Source organism: Geotrypetes seraphini, chromosome 1 (assembly GCF_902459505.1).
Source record: "Geotrypetes seraphini chromosome 1, aGeoSer1.1, whole genome shotgun sequence".
Classification (NCBI taxonomy): domain Eukaryota; kingdom Metazoa; phylum Chordata; class Amphibia; order Gymnophiona; family Dermophiidae; genus Geotrypetes; species Geotrypetes seraphini.
The window spans coordinates 274,307,347-274,334,091 of NC_047084.1; the positions used below are offsets into that span (position 1 = coordinate 274,307,347).

General features: G+C 44.6%; 1 protein-coding gene across 3 annotated transcripts in view; it reads left to right on the forward strand.

The window, feature by feature from the left end:
- The first annotated feature begins 23,217 nt into the window (after positions 1 to 23,217).
- PTCD3 (pentatricopeptide repeat domain 3) overlaps positions 23,218 to 26,745 on the forward strand; it is a 137,751-nt gene continuing 134,223 nt past the window's right edge. The window contains exons 1-2 of one of the 3 annotated variants that reach the window (XM_033951891.1): positions 23,218 to 23,357; positions 24,198 to 24,247. In XM_033951891.1, coding sequence (XP_033807782.1) covers positions 23,281 to 23,357; positions 24,198 to 24,247 — 127 coding nt within the window. In that variant the 5' untranslated portion in view covers positions 23,218 to 23,280. The remainder of the gene's footprint in view (positions 23,358 to 24,197; positions 24,248 to 26,745) is intronic. The other 2 variants (XM_033951883.1, XM_033951902.1) reach the window with 2 other exon arrangements.

A 26,745-nucleotide genomic window follows, 5' to 3' on the forward strand; every position in this document is an offset into this window, starting at 1 on the left:
GTATTAAGTAAAAGTAAATATCTTCTTAATAATATAGTTGTGATCAGATATCTGCACTTTTCACCATATATTCTAATTCTAATTATTAATTCTTTATCATTAAAACGTATCATATTTTTCCCCATCTCCCTGTACCCACCCTCCTCCCCACCCTCCCTTTTAATTAAATATTGTGTATACTTGGTATCACGCATCTTAAGTCGATAATAAAGAACTCCATAAAGACCTGTTCTTATTGTAATCTATAAATTAAGTCATTGGTTATTTAAAATGAAATATAGGTTTAACCACATTATATATATATTCATATATAATACTAAATATAACTTATTGTAATAATGAGTTATCTAATTTGTTATTCCTTTCCCTTTAAAAAAAAAAAAAAAAAATTCAAAATTTGAAATATATTTTTCTCTTTTTTCTTCCTTCCTCTTTTTCTTTCCTTTTTCTTTCCCCTTCTTTTCTTTTTTCTTCTTTTTTATGATATATGTAATGTAATGTAATTTATTTCTTATATACCGCTACATCCGTTAGGTTCTAAGCGGTTTACAGAAAATATACATTAAGATTAGAAATAAGAAAGGTACTTGAAAAATTCCCTTACTGTCCCGAAGGCTCACAATCTAACTAAAGTACCTGGAGGGTAATAGAGAAGTGAAAAGTAGAGTTATAGGAAAAATAAAAATAAAATAAACATTTTAACAAGACAGCATTAATCTAAATACTTTGGAAGGTAGAAGAGAGGAGAGAAAGGAATAGAAGCAGAAGGGGGAGCCGTTGAACAGTAGAATTCTGGAGAAATTTAAATGATAGAAATAGAACAAAACAAAGACAAAAGGCAAAACAATAGATAAGATTAAAGATAAATCTTAAGCTGGAAAGAAAAATAAAATAAAACTTTGTCTTCAATCCACGGTTTCAGCGTCAGTGATGAAGTAGAGCAAGTAAGTTTAGGAGGAGCGATTGACGTTTCCAGAAAGGGCTTCTTCAGGGAAGAGACTTGGCCGACAGTCCCAGGATGCCTATGTCTCCTCCCCTGCGATGTTCTCCCATCCATGCATTCCCTCCCAGACACACTGCCCGTGCCCCAGCCGCTCCAAGGAGGCTGCCCCAGATGAGGCCCACGGTGAATGCAGGATTCTCTCCTCTGCGGGAAAGCCACCTGGAGCTGACAGTCGATCTTCTTAGCGGATTGCATGGGGGGAAGAGTTCACACTCTTGGTAGGATCGGGTCTATGTGCTCTCGGTGGTTGTGGCTGGTCTCGTTGCTGCTTAGGTGTAAAAGCAGTTGATCTCCACTGCTGCTGATATTTAAAAGTAGGCAGATAGATCTCTCCAATGGACTGCAGGGGGAGGAGTTCACACTCCTGGCAGGATCAATCCAATAAATATCAATAAATATCCTTCTTTGTTTTATTTTATGTGTAAATATGTTTATTGAACAAGAGAATAAAATGACAGCATACAGCAAACAAAACTTTTTCTCCATACCAACTCAATTCCCAATCCCCCCCCAAACCCCCCGCCCACCCCACCCAGGCAGCAGCAACTAGAACCAAAGTGAGAAATAAACAAGAAGCATCTCAAGCATCCCAGAGTTGTCTACGAATACAAGGAGTAAAGGTCAAACTAAAAGAATACCAACATTGACGAAAAAGTCTGCCAGACTTGGCTGACAAGTCCACAATGTCTTTGCGCTCCAGCAACATTTGCTGTAGCATTAATGCTCTCCACTGCTGAACAGTCGGGGGCTGAGAAGAAAGCCACTGCAACAGAACACACTTCCTCCCCAGCAGGATAGTCCTCTTAAGAAAGGCTGAGCAGCCCGGCTTGGGTGGATGGAAACGAATCTGTAAAGTAATAAGGAAGCTCGGATGCAGTCTCCAAGAACACCCCCATAACTGGGCCACGGCAGATATCAATTGCAACCAAAAGGCAGACACCAGTGGGCAGGTCCAGAACATATGTCCAAAAGATGCCATGGGCTGTTCGCATTTACCACAACTGTGCTCCGCACTAATCCTCATTATATGAGCTCTCTTGGGGGGGTAAAAGGCTCGCAAGATGAATTTATAATTGCGTTCCCACTCCATGGAAGAGAGGCGTAGAGCACTCCCCAAGCAAAGTCCCTTTTGAATCATCTCAGCTGTGATGGACACCCGCAAGTCCTCCGTCCATTTCCTGGCCAGTGCCAGGAAATCTATATCTCCCAAGCAGTCTAGCAGTAACCCATGATACATTTTCAGGGGTATCAGGTCCTGTGCTGTCAGTCCAAGGACTTCGTGTAATTTAGTGTAGGTCTCCTCACACAGCACCGCTGGCGTCAAGTTCCGCAAGTAATGTTGTAATTGTCTGTAGGCAAACCAGTCAGCTGCGGTAAAGTGGAATTGCGTGGTTAAATCAGGAAAGGAGATAGGAAGTCCCGTATGGTGTACAGCCTGGGAGACGTACTGAAGTCCCATTGAAGTCCAGCGATGAAACGGTCCAGAATCTAGACCAGGTGAGAAATCTCCATTGCCAGCAATGGGCAAGCAAGCCGTTACCCTGGAGTTGATCTTCAACAGTCTGCACAGGGATCTCCAAGCGCTGCGCATGGCCGGTAGAAGTGGATGCGAGCGAAGCTGTGGCAGGTCTGGCAAGTGGAGAGCATGTAATAAATAACTAAAATGGTAGGGTTTAAAGCAATAGCATTCAATCTCCGGCAAGGAAAAATATTTAGTATCACAAAACCAATCGTGGATATGTCGTAACTGGCAGGCAAGGTTATATCTAGAAACACTCAGGAGACCCAACCCCCCTTTCCTACGAGGTAACATCAACTTGGATAAAGAAATCCTAGCCCGCTTCCCCCGCCATAAATATGTGGTAAGGTGAGAATTGTGTTGAGATACATGTGCCGGGGAAAGCATGATGGTGAGCATTTGTAGGATATAAAGCCATTGGGGCAAGATCATCATGTTGTAGAGGGCAACACGGCCCGAAAGGGACAGGGGAAGGCGTCTCCAGTTAGAAAGAGTAGACTCCGTACGACGGAGCAGAGGTAAAATGTTAGCAGTGTACAGTCCATCCAGATCCCGAGGTATGACCACCCCCAAGTAACGCAGGGAAGAAGAAGCCCATTGCAACGGGAATTCCCCCCGCCAACCCTGACGTACAGCATCTGAAGTTGGCAAAGCCAGGGATTTCTGTTTATTAAGAGTCAAGCCAGAGTAAAGATGAAACTCGTCAAGGATGTCCAACGCTCGAGACAGGGATCGATGTGGGTCCCCCAGAGTGAGTAAAAGGTCGTCGGCAAATGCCAACACCCGCAACTGGGCAGAACCCTCGGACAATCCTACAATCTCATCATCTCTCTGGAGAGTACGCAACAAAGGGTCCAAGTACAACAAGAAGAGCAGCGGAGACAATGGACATCCCTGGCGAGTCCCCCTACCTACAACAAAGCCAGTAGAGCGCACTCCATTTACTAATATCGAGGCGGTGGGGTTTGAGTAAAGCGGTCGGAGTAAGGCCAAGTAACTGTCCGGGAGTCCTACATGCTGTAATACATGAAAGAGGTACTGCCACTGAACCTTGTCAAAGGCCTTTGCCGCGTCCAGTCCAACTAACAGACCCGGACATTGAGTATGCTGTGTCCGTGAGAACGCCATCAACACTCTCCGTACGTTCAAAACCGAGTGCCGCTCCCGAACAAAACCCACCTGCTCTGGCACTATGATGGAAGGCAACAAAGGTGCTAACCTATCTGCCAGTACTCGAGCTAAAATTTTTATGTCAACATTCAAGAGCGAAATCGGCCTGTAGGAGTCAATCTCGGTGGGCAGTTTAGATGGCTTTGGAATCAAAGTAATGAGAGCGTCATTCGCATAGCAGGGAAATGTACCGCAGTCGCGAACTGCTGAATAGTAATTTAGCAAGGGCTCCCCCAGGACCGAGGATAAGATCTTATAGAATTCCGGAGAATAACCGTCCGGCCCCGGAGCCGTACAAGTCTTCAATGTTTGTATTGCTCGTAACACTTCTTGTGTGAGTAAAGGCCTATCTAGTCTAGATTTCTGGGCAGGAGATAATTTAGGCATCCCCGCGTCCTCTAAGTAATCACTCACATCAGGACCCATATAGGGACCCGGGGAAGCATAGAAGGCCTCAAAATAATGTTTGAAACAATCTGCAATTGCCACTGCTGAGGTCAACATGTTCCCCGAGGTCTCACGGATCATAGGAATATATCTAGAACCCGACCAGCTTTTTGTTACTGATGCTAGCAATTTCCCCGTCTTGTTTCCATGTTTATAGAATCGAAACTTTCTATAAAATAACAATTTCTTCGTGCGTTCATGTATAAGAGTATTCAACTCAGCCAAAACCGTTTTATACATGTCATTAGTAGCCACCGACGGGGAATTCAGCAGTTCACGTTTCAACTGCCGCGAATGACGCTCAAGGTGAACTATGCGATGTGCAATGCGTCTGGTCCTAGAGGCAACGTAAGCTATAATATCTCCACGCAACACCGCTTTAGCTGTGTCCCAAAATAAAATAGGTTGTTCTATGTGTTGCGCATTAAAGGAACAATAGGCCTCCCATTTGGTCATTAGAAATTCCCGGAAATGAACGTCTTCATGCAAGTACGCAGGGAATCTCCATCCCGCCCCCAAACTCGCAGGGCCCCCCACTGCAACATCTAACCAAATCATGTGATGGTCCGACACCTCAAGAGGGCCAATGGTGGCCTCCGAGACCTGCGCAAACAGCGTTTCAGATAAAAGTGCATAATCAATCCTGGAGAAAGAACCATGAGCTCTGGACTGATGAGTGTAATCTCTCTCCGTGAGGTGTAAGAGCCGCCAAGGATCCACCAGTCCCAGAGCTCGACAAAGATAAGGGATCCCCTTAGTCAGCCTCCCAGACGATGTCCCCGTTCCTCCAGAGCGATCCACACCCGGGTCCATTACCTGATTCAAATCACCCACTACAATCAGGGGACATTCTGAATCTCGCAAACAAATATTAACCAAGTTTTGAAAAAATGAGTGTTGATATTTGTTAGGGCCATATCCCACCAGAAGCCGAAAGGGCCCCCCAGGTCCAACCACCCACACCAAAAGGTACCGACCCTGAGTGTCACGCCTCAGAACCTGGACCGCACACTGCAGACCCTTCCGAAATAGAATCACCACCCCCGCCCTTCTTCCAGGGGAGGAGGCATAATGCAAGTCCCCCACCCAACCCCGGCGTAATTTCTGGTGTTCTAAGTCCGTAAGTCTAGTCTCTTGTAGACATGCTATGTCTGCCGAGTGATGTTTCAGTTGAGACAAAATTTTAGTGCGTTTAGCGGGGGAAGTAATGCCCGATACATTCCAGGAAAGTATACGCAGCTTCCGGTCACCCATCAGAGGCCAACACCAGACCTACCACAGCTAGCAATGAGTTCTGGAAAACAGAGTCCCAGGGTGCCCAGCCCCACCCCAAGACTCACACACACACACTTTGTAGACACCCTCACCACTTTGAAAGAAATTAGCCCAGGACAACCCTGAAAAGGAAAAGCAAAATAAACTAGTAACAATGTCGCTGCCACCCAGGACCCCCCCTCTCCCCAAATCCCCCCAACAGCCCCAATCTTCCCCCACATGTGGGAGCTAAGAGGTCACCCAAGACGTCCCGTCCCGGGCCGCCCCGCCCCATCAAAAGACACAATCCCCCCGCTAATGAACCAGAACTAGCCATTAGCACAAATAAACCACACTGCAAGACTAGTAACAGTTCAGTCAGACAGCCCCCGAGTCTGGGCTACCAAGAAGTTTGATAAATGCAGCCGCTTCATCTGGCGAGTGAAAGGATTTCCAGATCCCATTTCGCTGGATCCGCAATACAGCTGGGTAGTTGAATTGGAACCTCTGCTTGAGCTCCGACAACTGTGCACACAGTGAATAGAAAGGCTTCCTCCTCTCCTGCAGGGCCATAGAGTAGTCTTGACTGATGCGAATCGGGGAGCCATCATATTTCAAAGTATCTTTCTTGATTCTGTACTGCTGTAGAATCTCCACTTTGTGTCTGTAGTTTAAGAGCTTTAAGATGACCACACGTGGTCTGGTTTCCAGACCAGGGCGAGGGCCCAAGCGGTGCGCTATTTCAATTCGCACAGGCCCCGCAGCAGAAGAAAGCGGCAGCTCCGCTCGCAGCCACCCCTCCATCAATTCCGGCAGCGAGCGATCCGGGAGCGTTTCCGGGACACCCATCAGGCGCAGGTTCGAGCGACGAGACCGGTTTTCCAGGTCATCTAATTTATCAGCTTGGGCTCGAACCTGCGCCTGTAAAGCAAGAAGATCGGCACTCTGAGTGATACCAGTGTCCTCCAGGGAAGAAACCCGCTGCTCAAGTTCTGTGGTGCGCGCCGACGCTGTTTCCAGCAGCGTTTCAATATTAGTGATCTGCGCGGTCAGCACCTCCAATTTCGGTCCCAGGACCTGGGCCAGAGCTTCCTTGATGTCACTCAATGCGGCTTCTGTCAGGCTCGATACCGCCGCCGCGGGGCTCGCCGCCATTTTGGGGTCACCAGGTCGCACCCGATCTCGATCTTTGCGGGCAGATTTAGCATGCATTAGATCCCTGGATCTGGTGAGGTATTTTTCCATAGGCTAGTGCAAGCACAATCCGTGGCGTGCGCGCGAAGAGCGGGGTTCATTCAGCAAATATTAGGGAAAAGTCGGCAGGGCAGCCCCGGAGCGAGCGAGGAGACGTCCTCACGCGCTCATGACACCACGTGACCTCCTCTTTGTTTTATTTTAAAGAATATAGGAATCTAGAGATATATATTTAGCGACTCTACTATCAATAAAAATAAAAAATACAAAAAAACCCCTCCGTGGAAGAATCCAAACCCAGATATATTTCTTTTTAAAGTTTATGTTAGCTGAACCCAGAAGAGAGAATTTTTTCATTATAATATCGATTCCCTCAAGAAAATCTCAGTCCATCTTTGTTCTTGTTTGTAGTTTTCTGTTCCGCTTTGATCTTCCGTTTCCTCTTCTTTTCTCAATATATGTATTTTTCATTTGGGAAGAAATTGTAAGGCAGTTTATGCATATATAATTTATATGATGCATCAACAAGACTTTTTATATATCCAATAGTTAAATATAAGTTTATATAGTTCCGGTGTCTGCTTTGTATCCATTATACGTAGTTCCTTTCGCGTTGACTTTTGGGAATCTGAGTTTTTATTCTCTTCTCTGGATCCAGCAGCACATATGTTCAAAATGCACCCCCGCCCTGCACCCCCCCACGGAGGAAGATTCCTGCCCTATATTGTATTAAAATATATCTATTAATATAATCAAGTAATCTTCAATTCTTTTCCATTTGTCTAAAAGTTAACATCTTTCATCTATAATTTATTAAATATTAATAAGTGTTCCTTAACAATTTTACTTATAGAATCTTTCTTTTATGATACATTATACTATTTATTTATTATCTTTCCCCTTTTTCTTCCCTTTCCTTCTCTTAATACATTCACAGATTCCCTTAATAACTTGTTTCTCTTTTTTTTTTTTTTCCTTTAGAATTTTGATTTCATTTGAGTTCCAATTCTAAAAATCGTTAGTTTAGAATATTCAAATATTTAAATATTTCAAATCAATTTATATATTTTTCTATTTTTCTTTAAATCAAATTATCTTTTAATTAGTTTAGTTATATTCCTTATCTATATATAGGAACAAAGTATGAAAAACAATTTAGGAAGTCATTGGTACATCCTGGTTTTGAATAAATTTTTCTAATTTGTCTGGATCGTCGAAAGATAAAGTTTTGTTTCCAATAGTCACTTTCATATTAGCAGGGTATACCAAACCAAACTTCGCTCCTAACTCTCTCAGTTTTGGTCTTAAGTCCAATAACTTCTTTCTTTTTACAGCTGTATTTTTTGCGAAATCCGGTACTAGATGTATAAATGCATCCTGATACTTCAAACCTTTATTTTTCTTAGCCAGTTGTAATATTTCTATGGCCTGTTGGTGTCGCAGTAACTTAAAAATAAAAGGTCTTGGTCCGTGTTGGTTTCCTGCTCTTTTTAACAGCACTCTATGCGCTCTTTCTATTTCTATGGGAAATTTCGTTTGCAACGGAAGTAGCTTAGGTAATAATTTTTCAATGAAGGTAATAGGATTTCCCATTTCTGCACCTTCCGGCAAGCCAATCAGACGGATGTTACTTCTTCGTTCACGATTCGAATAATCTTCAAGGTCTTTAATAAGTGTTTCAATTTTTTTTCTGTCTGTTTGGCTATAGCAGATTTCTTCTTCTACTATCAGCAGTCTTTCTTCTAAGTTGTTAGATTTCAGTTCAAGCACATCCATCTTCTTATTTATATTTGAAACCTCTTCCGTTAAATCTGTAACCTTTTTAGTAATAATCGAGAGCATTTCTTTAATTTCTTTTAGTTCTTTCATAACTTCTGTATCTGTCAGCTTTAAACCGCTCTCCTGCTCCGGTTTTGCTCGTTTACTACTTCCTGATACAGCGAAGTCATTTTTATTCTGTTTGCCAGTTGCCATCCTTTTTTCTTCTTTATTATTCATATGACCAGTGAAATTTTAAAATATCTTCAATTTTATGCGATTTATTTAATCTTTCAAGGTCTTTTTAACGGAGCTCTCCAATTACACGACTTTCTTCATGCGTGTCCAAGCCACGCCCCCTATAAAGCGTTTCTTGATCCTATGGAATTCCCTTGCTGATATTTATTCCTATCCCAGGTTTATTTCCTTTCTTGAGGGATGTTTTTTTTTTTTTTGTTTGTTTTTTTGTTATATTTTGCTAAATATCCTCTTCAGAGAGGAATTAACTCTTATGTGGATCTTTGGTTATGAGTGCTTTTTGCTGCTGGGTGTATCTGTTCTTGGCCAGCAGTGAAGCAGTCGGTGGCATCAGTTCATTCTCTGTTTGCTACAGATACTTTAAGCAGCACTGGATGTCTAATGTTAGGTTAGGATTGTTTTAAACCTTCCTAAACTGTCTAGCTTGGCGTGCAATAATCACACACTGAACAATAAAATGTCTCTTATTTACACTTGGGTTCTCTATTAATGACTACTTAATGTTTTGTATAAATTGTTCTTCATCCATATGACACTGCATATAAAATACTGTTTTTTTTTTCTATTTTGCTATCTTTAGCAATAATTATTGCTATTAATGACTGAATTTTTCTTTCTTTTAAATTTGGGAAGAGAAAAATAGCATAGTTCCTTGTATGAGTCTATGGAGATTTGCACTTTTTTTTTTTAGTAAAACCCCCCATACCTTATGAATCCCACCCACACACACAGTTTCATGTTCTAGTTAAAGGATAGCTTCTACAGGAATTCTGTGCTATATGTACTTATTTACAAAAATACTATGGCTTGTGTTGTTTGTAGTTTGGGGGTGTGAGAGAGGTTAAAAGGAGGACGTTGGAGGAGGGTCAAGATGGCGGCGGAATGAGAAGCTGCTAACAACATGCCAACAGTTACCTGTGTTCTTGCTGATTCCTTGTCTGCGCTGTTGAACCTTTGTTCAATTGCATTTTGAATTTACATTTCCTGAACTTGCGGTGCTATCTATTATTCTGGTTTAAAGCTGGCGTTGGCGGCATCTATTTGTTAATTAAGATAATGCCGCACACCAAGAGGAAAGGGGTGGTTAGAGCTGTTCCCTCGCCAGCACTTACCTTCACCCCCGTGCAACTGACTGTTGATCGTTTCTTAACGGCTTTGCCGACAGTCGAGCAAGCTATCAGAGGAGTGGACCCAATGTTGGGGAAAGGTAGTGAAGAACCTCTTACCCTTTCGGGATTCTAGACATCTTTATCCCCTCCAACTACTTTTGAACCACCGTGCCCAGCCTCTGCAAGGAATCTGATGCAGGAGACACCCGACCCTGGATGTGGTCCTATGGGGTTTCCTAGCAAGAGAGCAGACTTAACGGCAGAAGAACTGAGCGAGACAACTAAGGAAGCAGGGAATTTACCAGCTCCCATGGAGGCTTCCTTAAAAGATATCTGCAACTACTTCAAAGACTGGAGACTATACTTACTAAATAAACTGAAGAGGTATCAAAAATTGCTTCTAACCTTGACTCTTTAACAAAGTCAGTAGATTCAATGAAAATTGACTTCTCAGAACAAGCTAGGCAGAATAAGGAGAATATACAACAATTACAACAATTCAAGCTAGCAACACTGATTCGCAGGAAATTGGAACAATTTGAGAACTTTAATCGTCAATTAAATCTTTGTCTCCTTAATTTTCCTGTAGCCCCAGGGGTTATGCCTATTGACTTTTTCAAGAAATATTTGATTGAGATTTTAAAATTTCCCCCCAATAATATCCCTCCTATTAATAGGATTTATTATTTACCTAATAAAAAGATTCCACCTAATGAATTGGGGGGAAAGAAATAAAGTAAAAGATAACCAAATTGATTTTGAAAATGTATCAGCTCTATTAGAGCAAATTCAAACACCGAAAGAACTACTCTTTTGGTTTCTTTTGTTTTTGAGCAGGATCTAAATATGATTTTAAGGTTGTACTTCAGCAATGCTTAGAAACTATTTGAGGATCATAAAGTGTGGATATATCCGGATGTGTCTAAAACTACTCAGGAGCGGAGAAAATATTTTCTTTCTTTGCGTCAGGCCACTATTAAATTGGGTGCATCATTCCTTTTTCCTTGTAAATGCCTGGTTAGATATCTAGGAGTCAAATATACTTTTTTTTTCTCCGGCTCATTTGAAGGAGTTTATAGATGTTAAAAAGATCATTAAGGAATGAAAAAGTAGAAAATAAGATTTAACTGTCTTCATGCTAAGCCTTTTTCTTCAATGAGAATGTTTCTTTAACTATCTTCAATAATTTTGTATGTCCTCCTCCTTTTATTGTGATCTAAGAAGGGGGTAAAAATGTACCTGAATGGAAGGTTTTGATTTCTTATTGTTTTTATTTGTAAAAATTTTTTTGCTTTCCCTGTAATTCATGTAACAAGATGTATTCTTGTGAACATATGTGAAAACTTATAAATAATTAAAAAAGGAGGATGTTAATATTGAAGGAGAATGAACTTGAAGCATATGTGATTAGGGATGGAGGGGAATCCTGAAATTGAAGAGGGGAGATCTGATGTAACCCTGCCTAGATGACTAGCAAAATAAATGGGCTTGGGAACAGTATAAGTGATTAAAGCCAGATACTGATCAAAATCACCTGACCTGTGATGGACTGCAGCCTACCTAAATCTGTACACATCCCAAAATACAAACTTTTTCTAAATGAGATAAACTGATCACCCCCAAAATCTCGTATCTGGGTATGCCATACTATTTAGGTTCTGATGATTTCAATAGTAACTTTATATGGCAAGATTGTACATTAGTGACATACACGTGTGCTGTACATTTGTTGTACTGGGAGGAGGAAGGATCCATATTTTTTATTGAACACATAGAACAATTTTTAGAGGTTAATTGCCGTCTTGGGATGCTGTATGCAGAAACCCATTGCTAGAGCAAAGGAATAGCCTAATGGCTGATATCTGGAGTAGAGAATGACATAGGGACATATTTGTCCCTGTCCTCGCAGGAATTATCCGTCCCTGCGAGTTCTGTCCCTGCCCCATTCCTGCAAGCTCTGTCTTTATCTGCACAAGCCTCGAACACATATGATTTTAAAGGGTCCAAGACTTGTGCAGATAAGAATTGCAGGGATAGGACAAGGATGGATAGAGCTGCATTATATAGGACAGCGATGGCGAACCCTATGGCACGCGTGCCAACTGTGGCACGCGATAGGCCTTGCAGATGGCACGTGCAGGGCTGCCATCAGGGCAATACTACCAGGGGGTGCACAGGAGAGAGAGCTGAACGGGGGACGATGGGGGACCCGCGGGGTTAAATATAACTCGAGCTGCGAGGCTCGTCTTCTACTACCGACTGCCCTGCCGCTCACACAGCCGATCGGAAATCTTCCCCCGACGTCAGCGCTGACATCGGAGGGAGGGCTTAAGCAAAGGCCCCGCCCTCCGACGTCAGCGCTGAAGTCGGGGAAGATTTCCGATCGGCTATGTGTGCGCAACGGGACAGGCAGGAAATAGAAGACAAGCCTACGCGGCTCAAGCTACATTTTGCTGAGAAAGTTGCTAAGATGGGCTGGGAGACAAAGGGGAACACAAAAGGGGGAGGGAGTGCGTTTGGACACAAGGCATGAACTTGGGAGAGAGGAAGGGAGGGAAAGAGATGCTGAGGTGGGGGATGGAATGGGTTTTTGGACACAGAAAGTATGGACTTTTGAGAGAGGAAGGGAGGGAAAGAGATGCTGAGGTGGGAGAGGGAATGTGTTTTTGGACACAGAAGGCAAGGACTTGGAGAGAGGAAGGGAGGGAAAGAGATGGTTGTGTACACGGGGAATAGAAGAAAGGAGAATTTTTGGTCATAGGGAGGGAGTGAGGTACAGACAGTGGCATACCAAGGTGGGGGTGGGGGCGGTCTGCCCCGGTTTTATGCCCCAAGGGGGTGCACAGCTGGCCACCCTCCAGTGTTCTCCCTAGGCTGGCAAACTGCGTCATCTTTAGCCACTTGAGTGCCACCGCCGCATTGGGAACAGGCCGGTGCCAAATTCTCCCTGCTTTTCCCTGTGGGGCCGACCAACTCTCGCCAACCCGCATCAATTCTGATGTCGGAGAGGACGTTCTGGGCCAGCCAATCGCTGCCTGGCTGGCCCAGAACGTCCTCTCCGATGTTAGAATTGACGTCGAGTGGCGAGAGTTGGTCGGCCCCGTGGGGAAGAGAAGCAGGGCGAACTCGGTGCCGGCCTGTTCCCGATAGCGGCAGTGGCAGCCTATTCCCCAGTGGCGGTGGCAGCATTTTCCCAATGGTGGTGGCATAGGGGAGGGTAAGGAGAAAGAAAGAAAGGGGGGGGACAGGGAGCCAAAAAAAAAGAAAGAGGGCTGGGTGAAACAAAGAAAAATGGGGCACGGAGAGAGAGAGAAAGACAGACATACAGAATGAAAGGGGGTATGGAGAGAGAGAGAAAAAGAAAGAAGGGAGCAGGGTGAAACAGAAAAAGTTTGGGGAGGGAATGAGGTCTGGAGGAGAGAAAGCATACAGGAGGCTGAAAAAAGGGAAGAAATATTGGATGCACAGTCAGAAGAATAAAGTGCAACCAGAGACTGATGAAATTACCAAAGGTAGGAAAATGATTTTATTTTCAATTTAGTGATCAAAATGTGTCCGTTTTGAGAATTTATATATGCTGTCTATATTTTGCACTATGGCCCCCTTTTACTAAACCGCAATAGCGTTTTTTAGCGCAGGGAGCCTATGAGCTTCAAGAGCAGCGTGCGGGCATTCAGCGCAGGTCCCTGCGCTAAAAACCGCTATCGCAGTTTAGTAAAAAGGGAGGGGGAATATTTGTCTATTTTTGTATAGTTGTTACTGAGGTGACATTGCATAAAGTCATCTGCCTTGACCTCTTTGAAAACCCGCGGAATATAAATGATAATTAACATTATCCCAGGACAAGCAGGCAGCTATTCTTGACTGATGGGTGACGGCACCGACGGAGCCCCGGTACGGACAATTTTAGAGTGATTGCACTCTAAGAACTTAGAAAGTTCTGGTAGGCCGCACCGCGCACGCGCGAGTGCCTTCCCGCCCGACAGAGGCGCGGCGGTCCCCAGTTTCTTAGTTTCCGCGGAGCTAAGAAGACGCGTCTCTCTCAACGGCCTGTTGTGAGAGGATTTTTTGTGAACTTCCCGCTCAGCGTAAACTTTTTGATGGAATATTATTTCCTTTCCTTTTTCTTTATTTCTTTCTTAAAAAAAATAAAAAAAAAAAAACATTTGTTTTTTTGCCTGTTTTTCGGCCTTGCCCCGGCGGGGGCCTTTAGCCACCATCGAGGCCTCGGCACTTACGATTTGGCATGAAGCCGTTTTTACATTCATGCCCCCCCAACCCGGCTTCAAAAAGTGCAGCGGTGGTGCACGACCAATTTCACTAACTGATCCTCATAATTGGTGTCTCCAGTGTCTTGGTCCCGACCATCGAGCGTCAAACCTGCACCCGCTGTGCAACTTTAAAAAAGAGAACTCTTAAAAATCGAGAGATTCAACAAAAATTATTGTTTGGTGCCGAGATGTCTGATTCTACTCACCGCACCGGACATCGGCACCGGCGCAGTCGGCACCCCACATCATCGACACCACGCGATACCGCGGCGGTTGTCGACTCCAGGTATGCCGGCTAAGTAGACTTCCCCGTTGGAGGTCATCCACCGGTCTCGAATGGCAGCGAGTTCCAATACTAGCCGACCGTCGAGGCGCCCACTGGTAGCGCTCCGACTCCAATAGAGGTGGGTTAAAATAGGGGGCCCCTCGACATCGGGGGGTCCTCATCCTCGGAGCGTTAGAGCGGGCAATCCGCAGGTACCATAAAGAAAAAAGACGGTACCGGTGCCTTCCCCTTGAGGAGCGTAATAGCTGCTGTTCTGAAGGAACAACTTAAAGAACAGCTACAGCACCTCCTACCTCCAGCCCTGGCATCGAATTTGCCGGTACCCAGTCCGGTCTGAGCCAACCGGTACCGATAGTGGACCGTCCTATTTTATCGACGTACCACTCTATCGGTACCGGTACAGTCGGTTTCCTCGGTCTCCAATGCCGATTCTGGCGCCGGAGCCGAGAGCCCACCATCAAGCTGTACAAACTTCGGCTCCGGTGCGTACTGTAGCATCTCCCGGTACTGAATCGGGCAGGTCGGGGAAGTCTCTTCACAAGTCCCGGCATTTAGAGCCTTCCACTCCAGAGTCTCGAGACCGGAGTTCTCAGGTTCGAGACCCTGACTTATGGGGTGACTCGGAGGATCCTCTTCTTTCGGAGGGAGAATGCTCTTCTGGTGATGAGGACCCGTCTCTTTTAGAAGCCTCCTCTATACCAGAAGTATCTTCCTTTTCTTCATTTTTGAAGGAAATGTGTGATTCTCTCTCCATTCCTTTGGAGGCTGAGTCAAAGAAATCAAGGCTTTTCTTGATGCCTTGGACTTTGACCAGCCTCCAAAGGAATACCTTAAACTACCTCTCCATGATATATTGAGAGAGACGTTTTATAAAAATCTGGAATCTCCTTTTACTATTCCTGGAGCGCCTAGAAAGTTGGATTCCTTTGTATAATAGTCATTCCTATTCCTGGGTTTGACAAGCCCCAATTAGCTCATGAGTCCCTTTTGGTTGAGTCCACTTTGAAAAAGTCCAAAGGGGCTAGTGTATATGCCCTCAGTCCCCTCCTGGCAGAGAGGGGCAAATCTATGGACAAGTTTGGTAAAAGGCTATACCAAAATGCTATGTTAGCAAATCGATCAGGAAATTATGCATTCCATTTCTCTTTTTATCTTAAGCACTTAATACAAAATATCACTGCTTTTGAGAAATATCTTCCTGATAGGGAAAAAGTCTGCTTTTCACCACACTTGTTCATCTCTTTTACAGCTTCGAAAATTCATGGTAAGATCTATCTATGATACTTTCGAGCTGACCTCCAGAGCCACGGCCATCTCAGTGGCCATGCGAAGGCTAGCCTGGCTTCGTGGTTTCAGAATTGGACGTTAATCACCAGGATAGGCTGGCCAATACACCTTGCTTAGGGGATGAGCTGTTTGGAGATTCCATGGACTCCACTACCCAGAAATTATCGGCTCATGAGACCAGATGGGACACGCTTCTTAAACCTAAGAAGCCTCCACCAACTAGGCCCTTCGTCCACAATCAACCTACCCAACGTAGATTTGATGGCTCGTCCTCTGCCTCAAACTGCCTCAACAACCTAGGCGTCAGAGGCAACAGCGTCCAGCTGCTAGACAACCTCAGCAACAACAGCAGGTAAAATCTACTCCTGCACAAAAGTCTACTCAACCCTTTTGACTTGGTTCTCCAGAACATAGCCAGTCTTCTCCCTCCTACTCAACTTCCACAGCCTATAGGAGGACGTCTTTCTTATTTCATAAGCCGTTGGGAACTTATCACGTCAGATCAGTGGGTTCTGAACATCATCCACCACGGCTACTCTCTCAACTTTCAAACTCTACCTCCTCCAAGTCAACCAAAAGAGTCTGCTTCGCACACTCAGTCTTTCCTTCTTCTCCAGGAGGTTCAATCCCTTCTCCTTTTGAACGCCATAGAGGAGGTTCCTCTAGATCAAAAGGGACAGGGATTCTACTCCCGTTACTTTTTAGTCCCCAAAAAAACAGGAGATCTCAGACCAATTCTAGATCTCCGCGATCTCAACAAATGTTTGGTCAAAGAAAAGTTCAAAATGCTCTCTCTAGCCACTCTTTATCCTCTTCTAAATCAAGGCGACTGGCTATGTTCTCTCGATCTCAAAGAAGCATACACTCATATACCGGTCAATCTGGCCTCCAGACAATACCTACGCTTCATGATCAATCGTTGTCATTACCAATACAAGGTACTACCCTTCGGTCTTGCCTCCTCTCCGAGAGTGTTCACCAAATGTCTGATTGTGGTGGCTGCCTTCCTGCGATCTCACCACCTTCAGGTCTTTCCTTACCTGGACGATTGGTTGATAAAGGCCAATTCATCTCAGACTGTTCTCCTGGCCACCAACCAAACCATCAGGTTTCTTCAACTTCTGGGGTTCGAGATCAATCTACCCAAATCTCATCTCATCCCCACTCAGAGACTTCAATTCATAGGAGCGGTCTTGGACACAATCCTCATGAGAGCGTTTCTGCCGTCCAATCGTCTTCAAACGCTTCACTCTCTATGTCAGCAGGTGCTTCCACAGCGTTCCATCACAGCAAAGCAAATGATGATTCTCTTGGGTCACATGGCCTCCACAGTTCATGTCACGCCTCTTGCACGTCTTCACCTGCGCACTCCTCAATGGACACTAGCTACCCAGTGGTCCCAAGCGACGGATCCTTGCTCACGTCACATATCTGTGACATCATCTCTTCGTCAGTCTCTGCAATGGTGGTTGGTATCCTCAAATCTGTCCAGAGGTCTTCTGTTCCATCAACCTCCTCATCAACTAGTCATCACCACCGATGCCTCCCCTTATGCATGGGGAGCTCATTTGAACGAGTTCCAAACTCAAGGTCTTTGGACTGCCCAGGAAAAGAAGCGTCACATCAATTTCCTGGAACTCAGAGCGATGTTTTATGCCCTCAAGGCCTTCCAACATCTTCTTTTTCCTCAAGTTGTCCTGTTGTGCACAGACAATCAAGTTGCGATGTACTACATCAACAAACAGGGTGGGACGGGCTCTCGCCTCTTATGCCAGGAAGCCCAAAAGATCTGGACTTGGGCCATAAATCACCATCTATTCCTGAAAGCTATTTACATTCAGGGAGAGGAGAATTCCTTAGCGGACAAGCTCAGCAGAGTTCTCCAACCTCACGAATGGACAATCGATCCGGTAACTCTACAATCCATCTTCGCTCAATGGGGCACCCCTCAGATAGACCTCTTTGCAGCTCCGCACAATCATCAGCTGCCCCTATTCTGCTCCAGACTCTACTCACCTCACCGTCTGGCAGCGGATGCTTTTCTCCTCGATTGGTCCAATCTGTTCCTGTACGCTTTCCCTCCTCTGCCTCTCATGTTGAGAACCTTATTCAAGCTCAAGAGGGATCAAGCAACCATGATTCTGATTGCTCCGAGGTGGCCCAGGCAACATTGGTTCTCCCTTCTACTTCAACTCAGTTCCAGGGAACCTTTTCTTCTGCCTCTGTATCCTTCTCTGCTTACTCAGCATCAGGAAACTCTCCTACACCCCAACCTACAGTCTCTGCACCTGACAGCTTGGTATCTCTCGGGCTGACTTCTCATGATACACTCTTGTCTCAGCCTGTTCGTTCAATTCTGGATGCCTCCAGGAAACCGGCCACTCTTCAATGTTACCATCAGAAGTGGACACGGTTTTCTTCATGGTGTTTTCTCCATCATTATGATCCCACTTCCCTTGCAGTGGAGACATTGTTGGATTATCTCCTTTCTTTGTCAGACTCTGGCCTCAAGTCCACTTCAATCAGAGTCCATCTTAGTGCTATTGCAGCTTTTCATGAGCCAATCCATGGAAAACTCCTCTCAGCTCATCCCTTAGTGTCCAGGTTCATGCGGGGTCTTTTTAATGTGAAACCACCTCTTAAAGCCCCTCCTGTTATCTGGGATCTTAATGTAGTTCTTTCCGCTTTAATGAAGCCTCCATTTGAACCCTTGGCTACTGCTTCTTTCAAGTTTCTCACTTGGAAGGTGCTTTTTCTTATTGCTCTTACCTCTGCCAGGAGGGTCAGTGAGCTCCATGCACTAGTGTCGGATCCACCTTTTACAGTCTTTCATCATGACAAGGTGGTTCTGCGTACTCATCCAAAGTTTCTCCCGAAGGTTGTCTCTGAATTCCATCTCAACCAATCCATTGTTCTGCCTGTCTTTTTTCCAAAACCTCACTCTCATTCTGGTGAACAGGCTTTACATACTTTGGACTGTAAGAGGGCTCTGGCTTACTATTTAGACCGTACTAAGCCTCACAGATCATTCCCTCAACTCTTTCTGTCCTTTGATCCAAATAAATTGGGACGTCCTGTTTCTAAACGTACGTTGTCTAATTGGCTGGCAGCGTGCATTTCATTCTGTTATGCTCAGACCGGACTGACACTGGAAGGTTCTGTCACAGCCCATAAAGTCCGAGCTATGGCAGCATCTGTAGCTTTCCTCCGATCCACGCCCATTGAGGAAATCTGCAAAGCTGCCACTTGGTCCTCAGTTCATACTTTTACATCTCATTATTGTCTGGACACATTTTCCAGACGGGATGGACACTTCGGCCAATCTGTTTTGCAAAATTTGTTTTCCTAATGGCCAACCTTCCCTCCATCCCTCTTTTATTAGCTTGGAGGTCACCCATCAGTCAAGAATAGCTGCCTGCTTGTCCTGGGATAAAGCACAGTTACTTACCGTAACAGGTGTTATCCAGGGACAGCAGGCAGATATTCTTGCGTCCCTCCCTCCTCCCCGGGTTGGCTTCTTAGCTGGCTTATCATAACTGGGGACCGCGCGCCTCTGTCGGGCGGGAAGGCACTCGCGCGTGCGCGGTGCGGCCTACCAGAACTTTCTAAGTTCTTAGAGTGCAATCACTCTAAAATTGTCCGTACCGGGGCTCCGTCGGTGCCGTCACCCATCAGTCAAGAATATCTGCCTGCTGTCCCTGGATAACACCTGTTACGGTAAGTAACTGTGCTTTTTCTCTGCGTACAGCGTGCTTTGTGTTTTTAAAATTTTATTGTTGGTAGATCATTTTGACTTGGCCACAAAGGTAAGGGGGAGGGAGGGGAGCTGCGGAAAGAGTCTACCTTGACGTGGTTGCAGGCTTACAAAATCTTTTTGGTCAAAGAGTGCGGCGACAGAGAAAAGTATGTGTGTATTCGGCCCATGAATGAAATCATTAAAACATTATAAATTGCCAATAAATTGAAATGAAAACCAAAGGATTGTGTATCAAATTGATTTCTCTGACAATACAAAGATTCCACCTTTTAAAAATGATGTTACATAGTTCAGGCAACTTTATAAAGAGTTTTTAGATACTAAAATCTTGTTATTAAGGTTTAATTGACGTGCTGGCACTTTGAGGAAATTCTTTGGTTTTGGTGCGGCAGTTTGGGCACTCGGGCTCATAAGGTTAGCCATCACTGATTATAGGATGTTTCACCCCTACAGCTCCAGGGGAATATCTATCCTCACTGGATCTGGACAGAGGCTTACTTGCATATTCCCATTTTTCCGGTATCACAGGAGGTTTCTCATATTCCATGTGCAGAAGGAAACATTTTCAGTTCTCAGTATTCCCATTTGGACTTATATAACTTATATTTAATTACATTATTTATTACCTAAAATAATATATTCCAATGTATCAGGCAGTAGGACTTAAGTACATTTAAAAGATTGTTGAAGTGTGCCATTTATTTTGTAAGATGAAATATGGTTATTGATTTTTATAATGTAATATTTTTTATATCTGTTTGTATATTTGTTTGTTTGTACAATTGTAATCCACCTTGTTAAAAGCAGACTATAAAAAATAATCTATAAATTATGTGCAGTTAGCAAAAATTGATCAGAAGGTAAAAAGGTCAGAATTTGATTTCTTGCGTCTAGACGCCCATTTGAAAATGTTGCCTGGAGTAGTGTATCTGATATTAAACATCTGCATACCATTCATAGACTGATACTTTGTTCATTAAGTGCTGCAAAAGTTAGGGTTATCATATGGCTCCAGGTTTACATCCAATGAAGCTATGAAAGTAAGGATAGATTGAAGCATCTGGGTTTTACTTCCATTGCTTTCAATGGAAGTAAAAGCTGGATATCTTAATACAGGGGTGCCCAACGCGTCGATCGCGATCGACCGGTAGCTCAGGAAGGCAACTTGAGTCGATCCCAGAGCCCATCCCGGGCTCTGAGATAGACTCGTGTTGCCGTCCCGATCTACCGGGCCTATCAGCCTTCCTCTCCCCGACGTCAAAGACGCCGACGCCGGGCATTAGGCTGTTTTTGTCATTTGGGGGGAGGGGGGCGTGGTGGCGGCAGCAGCAGCAGCCTGAAAAAGAAATCATCCTGGCCTGGGTCGGTGTCATACTCGCAACTTCTACCTCTTCCAGCAGCCCTCTTCCTTCTACCTGCTTCCGGCCACACCCCCTGCTCCGCGGCTCTCTTCGGCAACTCAGCAGCAGCGATCGACACAAGCTTCTGACGTCGGGGCCTACCCTCTGCGAGTCCCGCTTGTTTCAACTTCCTTTTTCCACAAAGGCGGGACTCATAGAGGGAAGGCCTCGATGTCGGCAGCTTGTCTTGATCACCGCTGCTGACGAGTTGCTTAAGAGAGCCGCGGAGCAGGGGGGTTTTGCCAGGAGAGGGAGAGGGCCAGATGCAGGACTCGTGGGTGAGGGAGCAGAAGAGAGAGAGAGGGGAGGGAAACAAAAGGAAATATTTCATACTGGGCTGGGCCGGAGTGGAGGGAGGGTGGAAAGATTCTGGCTACAGGGTGCAGTAACAAAGGAAAAGGGGGGAAAGCTGAAAATGGAGATAGTGACACAAAGAAGAGAAAGGGTAAGCAGGACCTGCTGAATAAGGATAGAGATACAGAGGGGACATGAAGAGGAGGTGAATAGAGACATAGAAGTAATGCTGAAAAAGTGTGTGTGGGGGGGGGAGATAAAGACATTGAAAGGGCAAATGGTGAACATGGGGTAAAGACAAGGACAGAGACAAATGAAGATTCTGAAAAAGTGGTGAGATAGGGATATAGGTGAGATGGACACAAAGAAGGGTGATGCTGGAAAATAGGTGGAATGGTAATTCTGACAGACACAGAAAGGGAAATGCTGGATCAAGGAGAGATCGGGCTCAGGCTGGATGGAATGAGGAGAAATGCCTTGTTGGCCCGGAACTTCCTCTCCTACGTCAGAATTGACGTCAGGGAGCGGAATGCTGGTCAGCGCGACGCTTCTGCAGGGAAAGCTTGGGACGGCGGTGACTTGGGGGCTGTTCCCCGATGGCGGTGGCAGCAAACCGAGTGGCTTGGGGGAGGGCACAGAAAAAGAAAGAAAGGGGGCAGACAGGGAGACAGAAAGAAGGGGGAACAGGGAGACAGAAAGAAAAAGTTGGGGGAGAGAATGAGGTCTGGAGGAGAGGAAATATACAGGAGGCTGAAAGAAAGGAAGAAAGATTGGATGCACAGTCAGAAGAAGAAAGTGCAACCAGAGACTCATGAAATCACCAATCAGCAAAGGTAGGAAAAATGATTTTATTTTCAATTTAGTGATCAAAATGTATAGGTTTTGAGAATTTATATCTGCTGTCTATATTTTGCACTATGGCTCCCTTTTATTAAACCGCAATAGCGTTTTTTAGTGCAGGGAGCCTATGAGCATTGAGAGCAGCACGAGGCATTCAGCTTAACTCCCTGTGCTAAAACCTACTATTGTGGTTTAGTAGAAAGGGAAGGGGTGTATTTGTCTATTTTTGTATTTTGTTACTGAGGTGACATTGTATAGATTCATCTGCCGTGACCTCTTTGAAAAAACCCGGAATATGAATAATTAACATTTTCTCTGCCTTTCAGTGTGCTTTGTGTTTTTTTTTTTTATTTTATTGTTGGTAGATCATTTTGACTTAGTCATTTTAAAAGTAGCTCGCAAGCCCATAAAGTGTGGGCACCCCTGTCTTAATCCATCCTCCTTCTGTTGGAGCCAAATGGTAACCCTAAGCAAAATTTCTGAAATGGCTTTCAGCGCGAATAGAAACAGACTGCTAACATTTGTACAATTTCTAGCAGAAGAAAGAGGCTTATAATTTCTTTCAAAGTTCAGTGGCTACTACTTTGGATGGGGAGATGAGCCAAAGATGCAGATGGGGCAGTTGCAGACTGGCTGGGCTTTAGTTGCTCTCTTGTTGCCCTACCAACCATAGCCAGATGCTAGGCTATAGGACGGATGACATGGAGAGCAGTGAACAACTTAATGTGCACCATATTGAGCACATTATTAAAGCTGCAATTTATAAATGTGCATAAATAAAAATTGCAGTCGTTATAGTGTGAATCCTAGATTTAAAAAAACTTTGGGACAGATAGGGAAAATGCTTGAAGTACCTGTATATAAACCACTTTGAATGGGGTTGTATTATGTTTATAAATCTTTTGTATTTTTAATTTAAAATTTCAATAAATATTTGGGGGGGGGGATAAGGTGGTATATAAGTCCCAATCCCTTGGTCAAGCCCTCTAGCTATTAATGCTTGGGACGTAGCTCAATAGCAGGGGAACGCTACAAGTTTCTTCAGACTTGATATACTGCTTTTACATACCAAAGGGGTTTACAGCTTTACAATCTTAAAAATTAATTAAAAACCTGGGGGAAAGATAAAAAACTACTCAAATCAAGCAGCCCCTGTTGGACTGAGCATGTGCAACAAGACCAATTCGCCTTGATGGATTATATCACACGTATGTAAATAACGGGAGGCGCATTATTTGTAACTTGTTTACAACAGTGACCAACTTCCATTGAACAATACATAATATGACGTCTAGTCCATAGTTAACGTAGAGAACAGAATAAAAAAATGAACAGATTAAAAAAAAAAAAAAGTGTGTGCGATGACGGCAATCCTGCCAGGCCATTTTTTTTTTTCTTTGCTCCGGAAGCGGAACTCGTGGTCCTCGCACAGCATGGCGGCTTCGGTGGTGTCTACCTGCGGTCGGGCATTGCGTTGCAATGGAATGCTGCGAAGATGGGCTGAGTTCAGGTACAATGGGTTGTATTGCTGTGCATCTTAGGGGCAGGGGCACGCTTGGATTTAGGTGTATTTTTTTTTCGCGGAAGCTGCAGTGGAGACGGTTAACAGATGAGAGAGAGGTACCCTTGAAAGAACGTTCGGTTATGAATGTGCACGGGGCATATATAGCCATCCACATGTCTCTGAGAGTGGGCCTCTTCTCCTGAACGTGTAAACTAGAGGATCATGAGACGGAACCATTTTAGCGGGGACAGTTCGTTCAAATAAGCTAGGTTTGCGCATACTATGACAGCAATACGTAAACCTCGCTTAAATTGTGGTCTTAGTAGGACTCCATACAACTATGCTTTTTTTTTTTTTTTGCGTAGAAGAGTGGTGCCGTTTTCGTGGAAAGATAAGATCAATACTCTTACAGGCATGGTTTCTAGCATTTTATGTCCCCTAGGAAGAATGCTTCGTACAGTTTATTTTCATATTTCGTAGAATTATTACAATATCTGCTCATATTCCAGAGTTGGGAACGCTATTAGAACATAAATATAACAACAGAAAAGTGGAAACTGTGTAGTATAAGGCTGATACTAGCGGAAAATATATTAAAATCAACTATACAGTATTAACAGAAAAATATAATCTTAAAAACAAGTTACGATGTATAGTAGTAGTAGGTTATAGGACCCATGGGGAGCACTTTTATTCGTAATTTGCTGCTTTTTCTTTTTGTATTTCTGATTCTTTTTTTATTTGTTCTAGCAGCTGCTACAGCTTTTGGCCCTTGTGTGGGGGGAAAAATGTTACCCTGTGATCTGTTTTTTTCCCCTAGCACTTACTGATTTTCTTTTTCTACAGGCATTCCTCTGATGGTGCAGCGCTTCAAAAGCTTTCTGTTGAAACAGGAGGTAATTTAGTTACATTCATAAGTTAAGTTCTCTTGAACCTGGAATTATTCTCTTTTACTATGATTTAAAGAATGTGCTGTGTTAATTTTTGAATCTGTGATTTCTTTTCCCTCAGATATTACAAGGAAGTGGTCTTATTTAGAATCATAAGCATGTCCTTTGTTAGGAATTTGCTAGTGACAGCAAAGTTGTGTAAAACACTTTGATATCACAAGCAAAGGGGGATTTTGTATTTCTGTCTTATATTGAGAAATCACAAAATTGACACTTTCTCCTAGTTAGGATAACATTGTTAAATTGACTTGATTTTGATAAGATGATTAGTGTACCGTAGATGTTAGGATCTAGGATATTTGATCCTGTTATAAGTGAATCTTAATTATAGCTGTTATATATTATGATATATATATAAAGACATTCTTGCACAATTTCCTCTGAAGTCTGCACGGTATGATAGGGTTGTCAATCCTTTCCAGCCCTGATCTGTAGGGAACTCAAAACAATGTTTTAACCCCTGATCCTATGGTCATTTCCTGTGACACTCCCCTGGAATCTCAGTTTCATTTCCTACAGCCTTGCTGTAGGGGCTCATCTTTTATGCTGGTGTTTTATTTTTATAGATTCTAGTAAATTAATTAGATATTTGGCACAGGTCTTGCCCTAGTGCTGTGGTTTCACCCTGCGGGGACATCCTTCGGCAGGAGATTGCAGACTATTCTAAAATTGTCTGTTTCGGGGGGGTTCCTTGCCACTGCCACTACAGTACAGCCTCCTGAACAGCCTGCACATCAAATCAGAGCTCCGGGATCGGGAGCTAGCTCACCCCGGGTTTGTCTGCTAAGGAGTAGATCGCAGGCGGTGCGGTTCCTTGGAGGCTGCCCGGAATCGGGACCGGACCTGCCGTACCTTACCCTGAATTATTCTGGAGGTCTGGGTAGTCTCTGACTGGAGTGACTGGGCAGGTGAGGCAGTCAGAAGGTTTGAAATCCAATTTTCCCAGCTTCCTGAGGTAATAGATCATCATGCTTGCTTGTTAGTTTGCTTGCAATTTCTGTTCATTGCAGCACAGCCACAGTGAGTACACTGTATGCATGTTTGGTCTGGCGATTTGGGGGGGGGGGGGTTCTTCAAAAGTGGTTTTTGGATGGTTTCCCAGCATTCCCTCCACCACCACCTATAAAAACGCAGAATCACCGTTTTACGGGTTCCCTGTGTTTTTCCCAGGCTATTTTAGGGCAAAATCGGCACCCGCGGTGGCCATCTTGGATTTTGGTTTAAAGCTTTCAAAAATATATTTTTTGTGTTTAGGAGCTTTGTTTTCGCTCCAAACTTCTCAGATGGCCTCTTCAGGACTGGATGGCATGGATTCGTGCCTTAATTGCAGCGGATGGCTAGCAGATTCGCAGTCGTGTATCACATGTGCCACGGACCTTGAGGGGGAGAAGCGTGCGCTGTTCCCATGCTTCCCTCCTCCAGAGAGGCACCCCTTGCCTCTACTTTTACCGGAGACGCAAGAGGTGCGTCCGGTGTCCCTATATAGGGTGCGGAAGGCACTTCAGCGAAACGCAAGTGCAGCTCTGGGGAATTGTCTCATAAATCATCTATGCACTCTAAAACAGATGAGCGCAGAGTGGCCCTTGCCTTAGGTGACTTATTTCCCTCGGATTTTGTAGATATGTTGTAGCAGGCTTTTAGGGTTGAAAAAGCCCATGCCCTGTTTTCTTCCATTCAGAATCCAGTTCAGCAGATTGGATCTGCTGTCCTCTGGATTCCAGCATGTCTCTATTCTCTCTCTCAGGGTGCCTGGAGATCAGGCGGGTGGTTCCCGCCTTCACTTCTGCTTCATTCTTTGACCATCGCTGTCGCAGGTGTCATTGGCAGTGTCAGCAGCTGTCGCTAATCTCATGGGTCTTTGTGATCCTAATGAGAGTGGGTCCCCCGATCTTAGGGACGACCCGGTTTAAGATGAGCTGCCTGGCGGATATTATTTCTGAGTTCTTCAAGAGTTGAACCTGAAGTCAGACCAACCAGAACAGGCGGAATGTTCCATAATGAGTGATCAGCGTCCGCTGTCCACTTCCTTTCTACACAATCCAGACTTGGCTAGGATCCTTTCAGATGTTCTGGGAGTCCCCGGAGGGTCCCCTTAAATGCGCTAGGACCATGGTGTGCTTGATATACCCATGGCCCCTTATGTTCTCCAACCGTTTGACCATGCCAAAAGTGGATTTGGCTGTGGCGTAGGTCCTTGCGCGCATTTCCTTGCCCTCTGATGGAGGGGTAGTTCTGAAGGATGTTCAGGACAGGCGAGTGGATTTCATCCTTAAGCGCCTTTTTGATTCTGCAGCGGCAGGGGTGCAGGCTTCAGCTGCCACCTCCTTTGTCGCCTGTGCGTGTCACTCCAAGCTCTGCCATGATCCTGAGGATGTAGTCCTCTGGGACATAGATTTTTAGTCTCCGGGGTGAATTACTTGGTGGCTGCCCTCTATGACATGATG